The following is a 19,170-nucleotide window of genomic DNA, read 5'->3' as shown; positions in this document are numbered from 1 at the left end:
TTTCATAAGGCAAAAGCAAGAATGAATCCACCAGCTAGTTCACACAGAAAACAGAAAGCGTTTGGGGAGGGTGGGAACCCACAGGCATGCAGCGATGGCTCAGAATGCAATGTACAGCATTTTATATTTATATATATATTTATATCATATATACAAAACAACAGTGAGACCCAAACAAATGCCAGACATCTCATTCTACACAAGTACAGAACAAAGACAGACCAACTTTTTTTTTTTTTTTTTTTAGAATAATAAAAAAAAATCATTTTTGCTCTTTTCTCTGTAAAAGTGCAACTCAATTAAAATAGAACCTGTTTCAAGGCCTTTTCTTTTTTTTTTTAAATGTTGAAATAAAAATAGAATCTCCCAAGTTATCAAAATGGAGCTATGAGAATATTGCATCTCTAGAATACCCACTCGTTGAAGTTCCCGCGGAACCGTGTCTAATTGGTTAATTGAGATGAGACCACATAGCGTTGACACATGATAAAAATGCAGGTCTGGACTTACTGTCGATGTTAAGAACAGTGAGTAGACGACGGTTTGTCTGGAACAGCCGTAAACAAATACAGAGGTTGTGTTTTTTTTTTTTTTTTATTTTCAGTTTGAAGCAGTTGGCATTCACTTAAAAACAGACAAGACAAAGGAAAGCGTCCACACACACTCATCATCACGACAATGTACCATTAATGAATGTAGAATACGACAAAGAAGCGCCATATAGGTTTGCATTGGACAGGGACACACCTATTTAATCTCACTCAACATTGTCAAACAAATGGTTCTCCATATTGCTTAGTAACACATAGGAATGAATTTAGAAATGAATGAATCAAAGATAGGTGCTATCTTCATCATGACACAGCTAAACTGCCAATCATGGTTATTTTTTAAACATTTTTATTTTTATTTTTCTTCAGTATAAGTACTATTTTTATAGTTAATAGTTCCTTCATAGGCATTTTTCGAGCTGACAAAGAGGTCCTAGAGTGGCTATCTGAGTTGGTACATGCATCAGTAACCAGGCTAAAGTCAAAAGTGTGAAAGGAGGGAGGGAGGGAGGGAGGACTGGGGGTGAGGGGGGGAGGTGTCAGTGCACGGCGGGCTCTAGTCGTCCTCTTCGTCCTCCTCGTCGCTGTCCTTCATGGAGATGCCCGCCATGCCTCCTTCCCTCACCGAGGCCGTGGCCTCCTCCACCGTCAGCCTGTTGCGCACCGTGTCGTACATCTTGCTGTTCAGGGTGGAGTCGAGGACGCCCTGCAGGCGGAAGTCCCGGTACTTTTTCTGCAACAGGGTGGGGGGGGAACAGAGATACATCAGAGATTGATGGTTGGCGTCTCACTCGCCCACAGCTGGAGGTGGCGACTCCTACCTTGGTGATCCTGATGAGGATCTTGAGCTGGTAGACGTGCAGCTGCTGATCCATGCGTTCGGTGAGCCAGGTCCCCAGCAGGTTCATGGTGGCAGTGTACCATTGCTGAAACACAAACACAACTCTCTCCAGCAAAACACACACTCACACGCATACCCGAGACAGCAAAGACGCAGAGCTACCGACCTGTGAGACACACTCACAGCACAGTAAAGACAGCAAAGAGTGTGTATTCAGGAGGAACTAGTGAGGATTCACATCCAGTCTCTACGTCACATGACGGACATTCTTGCATCTCGTGAGTCAGAAGTGGATCAATGCAAGTTAACAGGCTAAGAATGAAGTTAAAACAAATAAACCTTATCAGCTACAGGAAAACCACAAGCACCGGTACTGTGTGCTTGTTTCCACTAATGTTAAAGAAATGCTCGGTTCTGGCCTCCGCCACCGTCGGCTGCTTCCGACTCGGAGGGTTGGCGACACCATGAAGTACAGATTAGTGGAGGTTTGGAGGTTGGAGGTGTTGTTATGACAGAGTTCAACTGGTTCTGACTTTATTTGTGCTGAAGGAGGAGTTCTACGCTTCAGGAAACATTTAAATATTAATGTTGGAACTGAGACGAGAAGATCGATTCAGATGTAAGTCAGTCAGTACGAAGACTAGAAAACATGAGCTCTGTCCTGAGCTAACAAAGTCCACTACAGGATATTTATATATTTATATTTTATTTTGTTATGAAATGTGAAAATTTGTCTGAAATAATCTGTAAAAACAAAACAAAGAACGATGGAATGCTGTAAAGTTCAAAAATGGTCAAAATAACAGTAAATATCCGTTAAAAAGTTCTCCATATATTTATATTTTAGCTGATTTAATTCAACTTAAACTGTAGTTTTACAGTCATATAATGTAAAAGAACAATTTACAAATATTTACGCTTTATGTTGGTGTTGTGTGCAGTTTTATTTTTACAGTAAATGTTTAAATCTTTATATTTATTGTGACTTTACTAATTATGTCTGTAAATGAAAAAATCAGTGAAATTCTGTTTCATTTTCAGTCCATTTCCATTTTGAAATATACATCAGTTTTTATTTAGATTAACAGAAAATATCAGGAAAATAATTACCTTTTTTTTGCTGATTTCGAAATAGTAAAAATAACATTTGAATATTATTTAGTTTTGTCCTTTTTTTTTATTGCTTTCCTGTGATTTTACTTGATATTATTTGAAAATTTAATTCAACCGGAAAAACCTTTAAATACCAGTAAGTTGTTCAAAGTCACCACAGATAAAAACTGCTCAGTTATTTTTTCCAGTGTACGGAGCAGATTAAACTCACAGCGTGGTGCTTGTTTATTGTGATTTTAATAATTATATCTGTAAATGAACAAATCAGTGAAATTCTGTATAATTTCCAATCTGAAATATACAGCAGTTTTTCTTTTAATGTTAAATATCAGGAAAATAATAACTTAAAAAAAAAATTAAAAATAGTGAAAACTTTCACAAACATAAAAAAAAGTAAAAATAATTTGAATATTATTTACAATTTTTATATTTTATTTTTTCCCAGTTAACATTTAAATTAATATTTTTTTCCTGTCATTTTATAGATATTATTTGAAATTTAACTAAAAGGAAAAACCTTTAAATACCAGTAAGTTGTTCAAAGTCACCACAGATAGAAGCTGCTCGGTTATTTTTGTCCGGAGCAGATTAAACTCACAGCGTGTTGCTTGTTCATGCTGCTGGATGAACTTTGTTACCTCTGGACAGAGTCACACTGACCGCTTCCTGTCTTTAAGCTAAACTGAGCTGCTTCAAGCTGAACATTCATACGTTTTATTGATTTATCATCTAAATCCTACCAACAAAACAAACCTGTGGATTCCTTTAGCGTCACACTAAGAACCTGTTTGAGGCTTTCGGGGCCTTTACTGCAGATCAATCATCAGATTAACGTCTATGTTAGATGTGGAACTGCTTAAAGTTTGTCGTTTGTTTCAGTCACACACACACACACCAGGAGTGTGACGTCCACACACACACAGGTCGGTTTTAGAGGAGTTCACTCAGGGATGAATAAACCAGAAAGCATCGACGGACTCGCCCGTCTTTAACTGCAATTACCGTCTGAGCTGCTTAAAAACGTCGATACCGTGTAAAAGCTGCATGGCCCATCAGTTATTGGATTACTTTGCCTTTATGTCCGATTTAATCAAAGCTGCGTTTAAAACTGTAGATGTGGGGGGAGAGGGGGGGAGGGGGGGGATTGAAATTATAGTTCTGTGTTCATTAGCAAAAGAAAAATAGAATGAGAGTGAGTAAATGGTCAGCAGGCAGGGAGCGGTGGTGCTATTGTCTTGTACCTTTCTCTCTACGTTTGCTTTTGCAGCTACAAGAGAACAGCACGCACGTCGAACAGAGACGGTCGTCATACCTCTACCAAGAGTCAACTTTAAACTTGTGAGTAGGCAGGAACGCAGGGGCCCCAATTACAGGCTGCTGAGGTTTAGCTTTTTTTTTTGTTAAGATCAGGATTTAGGTGAATGGTGCAAAAAGGTTTGAAGTCAAGGCCGGATATGCAGATGCCTGTCCACTTCACAGTCGAGTTGAGCGTGCAGTGCATGCAGACCTCGCAGGTGGGTGGGTGGGTTTGCTGAGGACGTGCTAAGGAAGGCTGCTCTATGTGCAAATGAGGCAGAGCTCTGAGGAGGAGGGTCATGCTAGAAGATGTACACAGGAAGATTATTTGACTTCTAAAATCATGCCAACCAACATAATGTGATAAAACAACGCAACGCAACGCTAGAGATAAGTGCCACTTTTTTTCTTCTTTTTTTTTTTTTTGAATAGAGGAGGCAGCAGGAATGGTGTTAATCAGAAAAGAGGAGATAAAAAGGATTGAAATAAATCAGTGAAAGAGAGATAAAAGTAGAGCCTATACGCAGCATCTAGGAACAGTTGTCACATGCATGCAGATGGATGGATGGATGGATGGATGGATGGAGATGCATCAAGAGGGAGAACATTGACAAGTCTTGAGCTGTAGTTTAAAAAAGGGCTAAAAGTGAAAAACATTCACAGCTTGAGAAGTCTTTCATTGACAGTGCTGAGTAGGATTTCGGTGCACTTTGGGGCCACACAGAGGACACAGGGGGTAAAAACTCCACACTAGAAAAAACTGACGACACACGGGGGGGAGACAAAGGGGGGAGCCGGTGTGGACCTCAAAGACAGAAGCACTTCCACAAACACTCCTCATAAGGACGAAACACAAAAGATAGAAATCATATGTTTCTGGCACAAGACTCCTGCCGTTTAGAGCAACACAAAAACCAAAGAGAGACTTCTGAGGATCTTGTCAGACATAAAAAAAAAATCAAAAACAACAACAAAAACAAAAACAACTCGGTCAAACACACAAAAGCCGTCACACACCTGTAGAGACACAGGTCTGTACAAATAGTTTCTGAATGACATGGAGCACATACGTCACAGCATTATGTGTCGTTCGAATCACACATGGAGGACACATCTATGCCAATGTATCCCGGTAGGATTATGTTTGGTAAGACAGTGCTCTCTTGACCCTCTAACACACTGGTTCCCAACTCCTTCGGCTTCGGGCCCTGACTCCTCATCGCGGGTCGTCTGTGTTTTAAATGGCTTCGTGTTAATTTTAGCGGCCTGGAGGCGGAGGGAGCGTCCACGTGTGAGCTCGGCTGTGGCTCGGCTAAACGTGTGGGAGGTTTCTATAACTGAGGATCAGACGAAACGGTAATAATAGAGAGTTATGACGGAGCTGGAAGTTTAGCTCAAGTGTTTTTTTAAACAGACGGACGTCAAAACTCAGAATAGACGAGTTAGTCTTAATTTAGGATTGATGAAGCTGTTCTTTACATCTGCTTCTTATTTAAGTGTTTCTACAGCCTGCCTCGCTTTCTATTTTTATTTAATTTAACCATCCGTCTGCTGTAGATCTACATGAGTTCGTCGTTTCTTCCAGTTTATCTAAATCATGCCCTTGGTGGGGCTGCGCGGTGGCTCGGTGGTTAGCACCGGCGCCAGTTCGCGTCCCAGTGAGGACACCCGGGATCTTTCTGCGTGGAGTCTCCATGTTCTCCCCGTGCAGCGTGAGTTCTCTCCGGGTTCTCCGGCTTCCTCCCAAAACATGTTGAGGTTAATTGGTGATTCTAAATTGTCTGTAGGTGTGAGTGTGCTTGGTTGTCTGTCTCTAAGTGTAGCCCTGTGATAGACTGGTTACCTGTCCAGGTGAACCTGCCTTCAGCCCCCAACGACCCCAGTGAGGATTAAGTGGTGTACAGATAGTGGACGGAAGCACTTGGTGACTAAGTTTAAGCTGCGATTAAAGTTCTGATGTGAGGACTTTCTTCAGTCTACCTGCTGCTCCAGATATAATTAACAGAACAGAAGCAAATATTTCAGAATAAGGGAGAAGTGTTTCGTTTTTGTTCTTAATCTGGGCCTCAGGTTGGGAACCACTGCTGTCACAGGTGGAGGGTTTGCGGCATGTCAGCCTCTGAGTTTGACATCATGATGTGACCCAGGCCCATCCAGCAGTGCGTCTCTGACCCAGTACTGTCACTGGAGAAACTGTGTGGGTGCTCCACTGTGGACTGGGACCAGCAGGGCTGAGTGTCACTTATTCAGGAGGCTGACATGCTCGATGTGGAAAGCGTCCGAAAGCAAAGAGTACGATCTAGAAACCATACGCTGGTGTCCTGCCATATGGTCGGTATGGATTAGTTCTGTTCTTTCCACAGAGAGCACTGCTTCAGATAATCCTTTATTTTTTATTTTTTTGGTTGTTTTTTTTGGAAGATGCTTTTATGGACTCTTTGTAAATAAAAGTTTCCTTTTTTTTAATACACAAAGGCCCAAAAGCACTGTGGCAATGCACACCAGAATGCAGAGGGCAGCTCAGAGAGAAGAGAGACAGACAGAAAGAGGAGAGAGTGGTAGAGGTTCAGAAAAAAAGCCTCTTCTGCCAGGCTGAAGTACATTTCCTGGTCTCAAAATGGGACTTATCCCTCTCTGCCCTGTTGTTTTGCCACATTTAGGAAGGCCCCTCCCTTCTTGTGAGGAGGAGACGGCATCTTACTTACATCAAATAACCTTTCTATATACACCTCCTCATTGACCTTATCACGAAGCATATCCTGAGAGTGGCGCACAAAGGTCACGTAGCCGTCGGCTACATCCATCCCGGGTTTCTGTAAGAACGGAAACAGAACAGGGTCACGGCTGAGGAGACCGAACAGCGGCTGCACCACTAATTACCGTCTTTAAATAAAAACAAACACTTAAAAGTAGTTAGTTAAGCTGTAAACACACAAGGTCACAAAAAAACAAACAAAAAAAAAGTTGGATATGCTTAAACTTACAGGTACATCCACATATTTTGAGGCAGCTTTCACCTGAAATCAGAGCGAAACTGTCAAAGTCTGGCTGGTAGTTTATGTGCATCATCAGGACTGAGTTACACTCGGAGAAATCATTCAATATTAAATCAGTAAGACAGCAGAGGAGCATCCGTTTAATAAAAAAAAACTAAAGATTTCAGATGTCCTAAGAGGTGATATTTATAGTCAAATGTATTCATAGCCTCCCATTAAAGCTGAAGAAACAGCTGAAATAAGTTGAAATTGACAAAAGTAAGAATAAATAACAAATGAATGAACATCATGACATTGCTTTTGAATTGTGGTTCAACAGAAGTATTAAAAGAAACAAGCATGATGGGAATATTCTGGTCCACTGCTCATCAGCAAAGTGCTCTAATTTAACAGCTTTGTTTGTTTTTTTAAATTATTCTTTTCAACCCCAGTTCAAAAGCAACATCATACGTCACTAAATTATAATTTTACAAATTTTTATTTATTATTACTTTTTTCAGTTTCTGGTTATTTTAGTGACTTTTATGGATTTGGCCTTTTCTTTAATGGAAGGGGATGAATACTTTAGACTGTATGTGCACAAAGGGGATGTATTATCTTGTGGTTTATAAAAGGACATTCATTAGTGGATTGTTCTAAAAAAAAAAAAATCTCACCGTGAATGAAAGGAATGAGGAAAAGAGAGTGCCTTCGTCGTATCTGGAAATCTTGGCCAGCACTCCCTCCAGGATGGCAACAAACTGAGAAACAGGGAAGAGAAATCATCAACACTTTAACATTCCTGATGTGGTGTAAGCTTCCCATTCTTCATCTAACGACTGATATGACGTCACACCTTAGCGACCAGAAGCTGGATCATGTCCTTCACGCTCTCCTCGATCAGTTCATCTATCTGGGAGTGGAACTGTTTCTGCAAAGAGGAGCAGAATTTTTTTTAAAAAGTCAGCAGATCGGGTCATTTTCCAACATGTGGTGATTGTTTCTCGTCTTTACCTCTTGGCCCATCTCCATAGCGCACAGTTTGGCTGATTGGTCCTTGGCGTCCACCATCACGTTGAACATGGTGCATAATGTCGGGGAGATGCGGAAATCTGTGGACTTACTGCTCTTTGTCAGCTTGGACTCGAACGCCATCCTGGTGCTGCAACAGCGAGTGAAGCGTTAACACACACACTGTAATATTAAAACATGCAGATGAGTGCATTTGCATCTCAGCCCGTCTGTTTTCATCTAACACACACACACACACCGCTTGACGCAGTTCTCGATCATGTTGCTCGACATGAGCTTGATGCGACTCTCCAGGTGTTTGGCGAACTCCTCCTCGGGCCAGTGCAGGTCCCTGATGAAGGTCTGGAGGGCGTCCAGCTTCCAGAAGAGATCCTCCGACGTCCCGGAGCCGTTACTGCCATCGACCCAAACACACACACACACAGGTCAGAAGACAGAGGTCACCCTGCTGTAGAGAGAGAGGAGGGGTAGAAGGATCGCAGGGCGGGAGACGGGGGTGAGGGGTTGTTGTGGCAGGTGCAGAGGAGGATGCTGGTCCTCTGCACCCGGACACAGTCAGATTCCACTCCGACCATATACTGACTGAGTGTCTCGCCTCATTTCCTGTGTGTCCAGGTGTTTCTGCGCAGTCAGTGTATGGATGAACAGGAGCGGGCAGGGTTTACTGTAACAAATCAATAACCATGCTGGAGAGTATGATTATTGACCGGTATGCGAAGTGGCCACATGCAGGTAAAGTCACTGCAGATACAGCACCTCATCACACTGTGTCAAGACAAAGGAGTGAGGGAATGGAGGAGTGAGGGAGGGCGTGTACAGGAAAGGCATTCATGGTCCAATTGTGTCATCACAGGCCCTCTCTCAACATCCATGTCCCCAGGCTGGTAGGGGGAAGGGGAGGAGGGGGCGGGGAGGGCCCTGGAAGAATTACCAAACAAACCATGCAGACCTTTTTGGGCATCCTGAGTAGAACTGATTGGGGAAGTGCTACATGAAGCATGTAGAGTCAGGAGGGGAGCGGCGGTAAAACAGAGAGGTCCGAGCTCGAAGCCTCTCCGCGTTACCGCCGCCGGCCCGAGACACTCCCAATCAGACCACAGGCAAGGTCAGAGATGAACCTACGGCCATGTACAGTCTACAGTACGCTAAGCATCACTAAAGCAAATGTCTGTGGACAAAAACTCCGGGGAGATACATGGAGATCTTGACGTGCAAATGTTTTCAACTGGGGACGTACTGGTGATGTTTGTGCGCTCAGTAAATCCCCAATGGCCTCGGAGCTGTATCTACTGCATGTATAGATGCATTTAAATGATTGTTTTTTTTGGCCTGTATCTCCACACCTCGGCTCAACAGCATGCATGTTGAGGAAAATGAGAGCGCTTCAGTCTCTCATTTCAGAAAGCAGAACCCCATCTACTCTAACACCTCTCAGAGTGACCTTGGCATGAACATGAACTGCATCCGTAAGTACCCACACAAGGGAAAACGTACTTTGAATTTATATTTTGTTTACACACATTTCCCATTAACGCCATACAGAAGAAATTTTTTGGAAAATAAAAGTTTTATTTTCGAATGATCTGTGCCTGAGGGCATCTTCATACCAAGTTATTCTCTGCTTTGCTCAGTAAGTCTAAAGTAAACTAGTTGAATACACACTCAGAGTCATATATAGCAGCCATCCATGACGGGGTAGAAAAGCTAGGCATTTGTGGAAGGTTAACTGATAGTCCTGCTACTGGCACTGGCAGATTTGGTACTTTGGGAATTTGGAGGTTCACATTTGGTAGATTCACATTGGGCAGATTACTTGTTAAACTCCTGCAGAGAAGACAGACAAAAAGAAAAAAAAGAATCCATAACAGTGGTGTGGGAGCTGCAGAAAGCCATGTGACACTCATCATAACAGTAACGTAAAATCTGAGGATAGGTGAAGACAGGAGCAACAGAAACGAGACGCTAACATTGTACAGAAAAATACCTACAGAGTAAAGAGATGCACACACATATACCGTATACGATGCAGTGAGACGGAGAAGCAAAGTAATATCTGAATGACCACATGTAAAGACTCACAAAATAAACTTTTACCTTAACAAATCTATAGTATTTGCAATAAAACAAATGCCAAAGCAAACATGTCAAAGCCACGACAAATAAATTATAACAGCAACACAACAGTCTTTGGCTTCTGATAACACGTCGAAGCGAACGTCATGAAGGTTAGTTCACAAACAAAACAACGGAAACATTATGCGTCGCCCTGACCCCAATGTGTCGCAGAGAAATTGTTGAGACACATACATTAATCAAAGTACTATTTCCAGAACAAATAACCTATTTCTTTCACAGAAAAAAATAGGTTATTCAGCCCACTCTTGGCTCATTCTTTAAAAGTGAACCTACAGGAAGCATGGGTGAACATTACAGCTGCTCTCCCGGATTTTTCAGCCTCCACACAGTCAGTCTGTCATCTGAATATAAAAGCCTTGCATCTCCAACCATCCTACAGAGCAACTAGAAAGACGGAGGCTCCTTACTTTACAGGCTCCCAGGACTCTCTGTCAAAGCCCTTGTGAATTGACTGTGCGATGGAGGACTCCATCAGATCCACATATCTAACCACCAGAGGAGCATACAGATCCTGGAGGTGTTTGTGGAACTTTCCATTGCACAAATGATCTATGGAACAAAAGAGAGACGTTGACAGAGAGTTATTAGCGTCTTTGTTTTTTAAAGATAAAAATATCCAGCGTGAACGTGGAGCGAGGCGCTCACAATCTGTCCGGAGGAAGTCGTTGAGCAGCTGGAATAGGGGGAAGCTGTCCCAGCTCTCAGGGGACTGGATCTCCAGAGCGGCGTCCATGTCGATGGCGTAGAGGGCCAGGAAGTTCTCCGCGTGCTCCACCATGAGGTCTGTCCACCACGCAAATGCCTAAAGACACAGCAGGAGGGAGAACGGGTGAATAAGGAATCCTGCTAATGGGATGAGGAGGAAAGACAACAAGAAGGGAATGAGACACGCTACTGTTGTTCTTAGAAGGAAACACCACCAGATTCATGTTTGCTGCATGTACATGTGCTTGAGTATGGAAACAGGAAAGTCTGATATTTTGGGAAACGTACCAACGATTGCTTGCTGGGACTTTCGTGTTAGCTTAGCTTAGCATAAAGACTTGAAACAAAGGGAAACAGCTAGCATGGCTCTGCCTAACGAGCACCTCTAACACTCACCGTGGTTTATAAGTCATATTTAATTTGTTTAATCAGTACAAAACAAAACAAGTTCGGGTTTAACAGAAGGTGACATGCTATGACTACTTCCTGGCAAGTCACCAGGACCTGGTCACGAAAATAACTGGATCACAAAACTGTACATTATTAAACATACAGGTTAGTAGTTAATGAGCTTTAGAGGTGCTAGAAGGCAGGTTTCCTCACTATTGGTTACACTTTTAGAAGTAGAAGAGCCTCAGAGAACTTTTCGGGGTTCTTCACCACCATTAACATCAAAGGTTCTTCAGAACAGGTTTCATTAGGGTTCCATTTTAAACTTATTATCGTGTGACATTTTAACAGCCACAAGCATAAGAAAAACAATATTGTAGATGCTCCTAAATAAATTGAAGACACTTTTTTTTAGCATTCAGGCAAATAAGGAGCTTGTCAGTGGTGTCAAGTATCATTCACACTCAAATATGTCAGCAGAAAATGTGCATTAATGTCTCCGATCTTAACCAAAGGAGCTCATTTATCGTAAAAAGAAACTACAACCTAAAAATAATTTCTATTTTCAGTGTTTTTTTTGAGTGTGTGACAAACTGTCTTCTTTGTCTTCTAGAAAAGATCCGTTAAAGGTTCTTCCAGGAACCCCCCAAAGCTAGCAGGGTTCCCTAAACATCCCCCAACTTCCTTTAAGGTTCTCCTGCTTCTGAGACATTGGTGCCAGACGAAGCGTTTCTCCCTGTTTCCAAGCACATTACCCAAAATGTCAGACTATTCCTTTAAATATCCGCTAGATGTTGTCTACTTTTTGGAGATATGTATTCATGGTCATGAATACTGAGTGACGCCGTGTGTGGGTTCTGAATTGCTGGGTATTTCCTTTCAGACTGAAAGAAAATGACACACTATCACGCCCATCTGCTCGAGTGTTCTGTGTGTGTTTGTGCTGCTTGTATACGTGTTTTCCATCGCATACGTCTACATCGAACCCACGGCTCTCGCTAATTAACGGTGGGATTATTTATACATCCAGTTTATACTTAGCAACAGAGATGCACAGTTAGGATTGCGAGTTTGTGCCTTGTTAGGTTCACGACAGTTATCTGAGGCAGATTCTCATGCAAGCCGTGGACCTCCCTGCATGCTTTTCTCTCAAGCTAAGAGACGAGGGGGTCCACCATTCACATCAACCAACAAACCCACAGCCCATTAGATGTGAATGTGACTCATGCACATCTCGGAGTAGGCGCACCAAAGACTGCAGCACACAGCGTCTCCAGTGTGGAAGTGTGTCTGTTCCAATTAGTTAAGTAAGTCTCTGAGATTCGGCCGACCGTTCGTTTTCGAGCACAGTCAGGACTTCCTCACCCTTTGACAGAAGTACAGCGGTTGCGTTGCTGGCAGTCTTGGCTTATTTGCTTATCATTCAGACTAACATGTTGCCAAGTTCAATAAACGAAGCGTAATCTTTCCAAGTAGTGCTGCATGCGTTATTTCACCTGCTTTTAAGTTATTTCCCCGCCTGACTCAACCACCGCAGTCAGAATCGTACTTACCTGCATACTTACCTGCCCACTCCCCCAAACACTTTTTAAAAAGCATAGCTCTAAAGTTAGAGAAACAGGCAGCAAACAATGCTCTTCTCCATCACATTCAAGGAGAGATACTCTTATTATATCGGTTAAAAGGGGGGAAAAGTTTCCAACAGGAGAGGGGAGGAGGGTGGGGACGCTCAAAGGTCACCAGGCGGAGTCGCCTCCAACCTTTGATGGTGGTTACGGGACACAAACGGGAGCCTGAATAGTCTACAGCAGACCCAGTGTTCAGCCACACAGACTCTAGTGCTGTATCAATGCAACCAAGTCAAGGGACCAGTCCCAGGGGAGTGCACTGATGCTGAGGGGGGAAGGAGAAGTGGCATCATCTACGGGACATGCAAGGAGCATCATGGGAGTTTCTCATTCAACTGGACTACATACCTCTTTTCCCTGCTTGGACAGTCACCAATCATATGACAGTGAGAACACAGGAAGATGTACAGAACAGTAATGTATTTTTGAGGCATTTTTGCTTTGATAGGGTTTGTAAACTAAGAATAGACAGCAGAGAGGGGATGGAGGAGGAGGAGGAGGAGGAGGAGGAGAAGCTGGAGAAGTAATGCTTGAACAAGTGTGGACTGTGAAATTAATCGCTGGATGGAGGGGAAACAAATGTTTATGGTGGATCAAACTTCAAAAGGTTCACATGGAGCATACTTTGGGAGATTTTACTGGTTCAGCATGCTTGGAGAAAAAGGAAACCTCTTTATGGCCCGATGAACATGCTTCATGATCACAGTTATGTTGTGCAAGCTAAAGTGCTTTTAGTTAAAAAAAATGAATAAATAAATACAAAATGTTTTAAATAAGTTTGCTCTCATTTCTGTGCCTACAAACCCACCCAGTGCTACAGCACCTAAGAGTTCATTCTCTGCCTAGAAAACGTGCCTGTTGCCATAGTGGCGCACATGCCATACAGGGGGGTCGTGATGGGGACTGAAGAGGAGAAAAAAAGAAATAAAAATACTGTACCGATTGATCTCCAGAACTTGTGACTGCCGCCTGTCAAGCATATTCAGAGAGATACAATAAATCTGCTTTATCTGCATGTTCTACGATCACATTGGATCACCGTCAGATCTACACAACTACACATGTTCATCATGCTCTCCGTCCGCTCGCTGGTGATGGTGACAGGTATGATGCAAAAAGGACGCTATGCTCAGTGGTTTAAAGCGATAAAAATACATTGACTTGTACTGCACACGAGTATTTCCACGTTACTTTATGCTTCTATTCTGCTCCACTACAGTTAAATATACTTATAACTCCACTACAATCAGTTTTTTTACATTAAGATTTTACATAAAAACAAACACGTTTATTAAATACAATCCATTGTTTAGGAATAAACCCATGCTTTTCAAGCTTTGTGGCTTCATAATCTTTGCAAATACATGAAAAAATATAAATATTTTACATGTGATTGAGTATTTTCCCATCTAAACCTGGCAGATTGGTTCAATTAAGTAACTGTAAGAGTGCAAATAAGGGAAAACTGTTTAATCTTTCACATAAAAAGCTAAAAACAAAGAAAAGGGTCATAACATTAATATAAATCTATACAGCAGAAATTGCTTTTTCGTCTTTACTACATTCTCTACATCATCAATCATGTCACCACTGACACATTAGGACACATTATGATTATTATTATAGTATAAATTATAATCCCAGGGGCAACAGAAAGTTTGACTTCTGATAATTCAAGTACATTTAGCTGCTAATGCCTGTGTTTTTCCATTTAAGTCAGATGTTGCAGAACCTCTAATGGTTTTCTCCTGCTGTGTTGCAACTTTCACTTAAGTCCTGAGTTTTAGTGCAGCTGGCTATTTTGTCGATGGCAAAAAGGAAACTTATTGAGAACACACAGAAACCGTAAAAAACGTCCATTAGCTTATTTACCGAATGCTTACACTGAACTACTTTGAGTACAACATGACCATATTTCAGTGTCTTGGGCGACTTATGTAGCGCTGAAACACTGTGGACCGTGATCAGAGGGAAGAGATGCACACACGCTATCACTTTCTATCTAATTTACAGTCTGCGCTCAAACACAGCGCTCCGATTCCATGTAGCCATGGTCTGTCAAACAGCAATTAGAGCTTTCCTAAATTAAATTCATCTTTGAAAGGGTTTCTTTAGTTACCCAGCAGATGAAAGCAGCGTTATTTATAGAAGGCTGATAATAAGACTATAACTCCCTGCTGTGGGGCGAGTGAGATAAGAGTGAGAGTATAGAGGGAGAGTGCTTTGAGGAGGAGAGGAGGAGAGGGTTCTCACTCACCTCCGCATGGTGTTCCTGGTTCTGCTGGAGGACCTCTATGACTAACTCCGCCAGGCGAATTGTTTCCTCCAGCTTTTTGGCAGGCGTGACTAAGCGGCCTACGTTCTCTGAGACAAAAGGATGAGGGTGAGGGATGAGTGGTTAGTCAAGCACAGAGAAGGATTCCAGGGGGATTTTTTTATGACTATTCAGAAGATCTTTCCTGTCTATATTTTTGACTGTTTAATAAAAGTACAAACACAGCACTTACACTGTGGTGTTTACTTACAATACAACCCCTCCCCCGCCCCCAAATCACAAGTGTTCTCATTTGCTGTATATGCATTTTTTTTAATTTTTTTTTTTGGGCTGCATGACATAAAGCAACAGAGCTGATGTGTTTGTAGGAATATCAGACTTAATGCTGGAGGAGAATCAGACACAGGAATAGTGGCGTTGAGATGGAGGTGCGATGTGGCATCAGAAACATGCAAATTGTGAAGCGGTACTGAATAAGCCATCTGTATAAGGAGCTGTCGCATGGCGTGGTCAGAAATAGTCCTTGAGCGCACGCTGCAAAAATAACTCATCAAATTAACATAGATTTACATTTCATGGCCAATATGTGAATTAGAATGGGCCTTTCCGTTTTTATCTAAAGTCCTTAGGAGACAAAGATGTTTTTCACATGCATTTCCAAAGTTTACTGATTTACTGTCTTACACATGAGTTTCAACGGCTCAGCTCAGAATGCATTGTTTGCTTCACTAAACTCTCAAAATGAGCCAAACAGTCACCAAAGGACTGAGAAAACGATGTTGGGTTTGTTTTAATGAATATTTTTACAGCGTGCTGGTGGTGGATTTGCCCTCGGCTGGGCTCGTGTGCACTAAAGCTGTCCTGTTCCTTTTGTTTATCAGCCGGTAACTTTGGTCGGTAACTTGCAAAAGCTCCAAATCACTTGCTCGTACCTTCGCTGACAGAATGATCTGATAAGACAGATACATGTCATGAGATGGGATTATTCAAACAGTACGACTATGTGGCATGAGATCATTTGAACATGGAACTGAATGGCTAGACAGATCCGAAATCAAAAGCACATAAATATGTAACTCTACATAAAACAATAGCGGTTTAAAGACAGCAGGTCTGACTGGAAGTCTTGTTGCTTTATTAAGCAGCAGCATCTTCTCATATTCTTCGTTTTTTTGCTACTGAGTCAAACGAGGATCTATTTTGGGGTCCTAGTTTGAAGAAAACCTGATCTGGCACTTTGGGTTACTCTTTCAATTCTCATGTCTGTAGTCTCATCAGCAGGGGAAATGTGAGATATCTAAACAGCCGAGTTAATACTTGGGCTGTCGTCTTTAGGGACATTTAATCAACGCTAATGGATGGATCACATGGATTTGTATTACAGTAACTATATATTCTGTGGTCATAATCGTCTCCAGCAGGGAGCACTGGGAGCTCATCTGAGCATCGTTTGTATCATGGTTTTCTCTACAAGCGCAGCACAGAGGGCCTATATCCTAAATGTAAGATATCCATTATGGCTGTTAACACCAATATTCAATGTGTCTGACTATTGTGGAAGATTAAAGGGCCAGTTCACCAAAATGATAGGACAAACAAGCTAAGATATCACCTCTGCAAATGTTTGACTTGGTGAAAATACACAACTATCTGCAGGAATCTGTCTCAAAAATAGGAATAATGTTTGCTTCTTGTTAAATATGATAAAACTGACCCTTTAAGCATCTAAGTATGATCATACATGAAAATATACGATGTAAAGAAAATGCATATTTGCATACAACTCCATTATCAACTATGGCCTCTGGTTGAAATGTATGTAGATTTGTGTTGCATTTGATGATGGAGGTTAAAATGTTGCTTATGTCTTTTTTTTTTTACATTAAAAAGGAGGCAAATATAAGACTTATTATAACTTCTTGTAGGAGATTGCATTACTCTATGATTTTATTGATTTCTGGCCAGCCAATTGTTCCCGATTGCTCAAGTGTTGTTGGTCTAAAGTTGAAATAAATGGTAATAAAACTGGCAGAGATGTAGTTTAAGACTGGCAGTGGAGGATACCAGTCATGAACTACATCTGGAACGGTATAAAGTAGTACAATCTCCACAGTATTTACTTTAGTTTGCTTCAAACATGCCAAGACATTTGAGAACTTGTATAAGTGTGTGTGTGTGTAGAACAAAATGTAAGGAAGATGTGCATGCACGTGTTCTGCATTTATTTACAATCAACGTGTGTGCGGTCTGTGTTTACATGTACAGTATGTGTGCACTGTAGCTAAACCACAAGCTAAACATGGGTTCACCTGGATCCTTTTGATCCTTTTGACCTTTCTCGACTTCAGCGAGAAAAAGGGGAGAGAAAAGATAAAGAGGAGATGTTTAGAATTAGCACGTTTCTAGGGTCACGATACAAAGAGACGTGGGGTGGGGTGGGGGTTAATGCTCAGAGTTGCTGTTCATCATCATGTGACCCTTTTCAAAGAATCTGCTGGGACGGTTTCAGCTCCAGGCAGAGAGGTTTCTATGCAACAGACAAACGTCACAAACACACAATAAAAAACAGACACGCTGAAACATTTGCCTGTGGAAAACTGGAAATCAAAAAAAGTGATAAGATGTTTTTGTTAACAAACAGACGAGGCTCGCGCTGTCGCAAACAGGTAGGACACACAGACAGCTACTGGGATCGTAGACAGGACACGCTGAGTGACTGTTGAATCCACACGCCCTACGCTGTCCTCCCCCATTTCAATAGCTCTGTCGACAGATGATCCTTCACTATCTCTGGTGGCGCAGCAGCAGCAGCAGCACAAAAAAAAAAAAAAAAAAAAAAAAGCCTACCTGTTCGGCACAGCACACCACTGACACATGATCAGACCAAATGACTGGAGGAGATACCAATGTAAGCAATTTAAAAATGCATTCAAGTCAAAGGAATGGGCATCCAACCAAAAGAAAGAAGCTTACAGACCAGACTGCTCATTCATGTCCATCACAAACAGATGGTGCTAAAAAAAGGACCCTGACTGATTCAGTGTGGTACTGCTCAGATCTCTCGACTGGTGCGCTCCCCACTCACTCTCACAGACAAAGGCACAGATAAAAAACAAGCATGGCGGGAGCAAGCTCTCTGAAGAGAAGGGAGAAGAGGCACAAAGAGGGGATGAGGTGAAAGAGCGCTTAAAAGAAGGAGGAAAAGGAGACTGGCGGTGGCGGGGAGGGGCGGGAGAGGATGATGAAGGTACTCACGGATGGTTAAATCCATCACTTGAGACGCCAAGCAGAAGACAGGGTGCTCATACATTTCCCTCTTTTTCCCTACAAAAAAGGATCGGGGCATGCAAGAGGCTGGGGTAAGAAGGTGGAAGGCTGGAGGTCAGATGGGAGGAGGGCTGTCCAGGTGAAAACGACATTCTGCCAGGCAGGAGGCCCAATAGGTAGTCAAATGTTTGGTTGGTTTTGAACCAGGCGCCTCACGAGGACAGGGGGGAAGTAAATTCACATAGCATGAAAAAGATAGTAAGGTTTGAGTCCTTAGTATCTTTAGCACCCTGAGGGATTTCTTTCAAGGCATAAACGACATCAGAAAATTTTCTATGTAAATGTGCAAACAGCATGTCGATGCATTTAATGGGTATACTGGAGGAAAAAAAACACAGCAGGAGAGAATAAGACATCAGGAAATGTCTTTTAATGTCGTCGATGTAAATAGTTTTTGTATGTAATCCATGCCAATAAAGAAATGTTGTTATGTCTCAAAGCACATGCAGGTGGGCTGATGCTGGTTTGCATGTGTTCAATCCCAGCATCCCATTGGTTAGAAGACACTCATCAAAAGAGGCAAAAGAGGTTAAATAAATATCTGTGGTGTGTGAGAGGAGGAGGAGGAGGGGGGAGAAAAAGCAGAGCAGACAGGGAAGGAGGGAGGGAGGGACAGGGAGCAGAAGATAGTGGTCTTCAGCAAAAGACAAAGGTGACAGGAGGGGGAGTGTAAAGAGGGACGGGCAGCTGGAGGAATCAGAGAGGTAAGGTAGTGGGAGAGGGGGAGTGTGTCGACTGGGAGCCGGAGAGGACGTTCAGTTAAGCTGAACTCGGCCCACTGATCAAACGTCAGAGGCCGGGATGCTACACAGCTCGAATAGTCAAGGCACAATGAGAGATCAGCACATCGACAGATTTCAGGGCTTTGGATTTGAATGCATTTTTACTCACACACCTCTAC

At 42.4% G+C, this 19,170-nt stretch overlaps 1 protein-coding gene across 3 annotated transcripts in view; it reads right to left on the bottom strand.

The window, feature by feature from the left end:
- Positions 1–1,107: 1,107 nt before the first annotated feature.
- cadpsb (Ca2+-dependent activator protein for secretion b) overlaps positions 1,108–19,170 on the bottom strand; it is a 71,683-nt gene continuing 53,620 nt past the window's right edge. The window contains exons 17-30 of one of the 3 annotated variants that reach the window (XM_008285779.1): positions 16,473–16,487; positions 14,925–15,013; positions 13,016–13,024; positions 10,590–10,746; positions 10,352–10,493; positions 9,471–9,632; positions 8,047–8,202; positions 7,791–7,938; positions 7,633–7,707; positions 7,454–7,537; positions 6,786–6,818; positions 6,507–6,614; positions 1,373–1,477; positions 1,108–1,284 (exon numbers count right to left, since the gene is read on the bottom strand). In XM_008285779.1, the coding sequence (XP_008284001.1) occupies positions 1,108–1,284; positions 1,373–1,477; positions 6,507–6,614; positions 6,786–6,818; positions 7,454–7,537; positions 7,633–7,707; positions 7,791–7,938; positions 8,047–8,202; positions 9,471–9,632; positions 10,352–10,493; positions 10,590–10,746; positions 13,016–13,024; positions 14,925–15,013; positions 16,473–16,487 (1,460 nt within the window). The remainder of the gene's footprint in view (positions 1,285–1,372; positions 1,478–6,506; positions 6,615–6,785; positions 6,819–7,453; positions 7,538–7,632; positions 7,708–7,790; positions 7,939–8,046; positions 8,203–9,470; positions 9,633–10,351; positions 10,494–10,589; positions 10,747–13,015; positions 13,025–14,924; positions 15,014–16,472; positions 16,488–19,170) is intronic. The other 2 variants (XM_008285771.1, XM_008285787.1) reach the window with 2 other exon arrangements.

This window comes from Stegastes partitus, unplaced genomic scaffold, assembly GCF_000690725.1.
Source record: "Stegastes partitus isolate 25-593 unplaced genomic scaffold, Stegastes_partitus-1.0.2 Scaffold10, whole genome shotgun sequence".
NCBI lineage: Eukaryota > Metazoa > Chordata > Actinopteri > Pomacentridae > Stegastes > Stegastes partitus.
The sequence above is the reverse complement of the archived record's forward strand: the minus strand, read 5'-3'. Positions and strand labels throughout refer to the sequence as shown.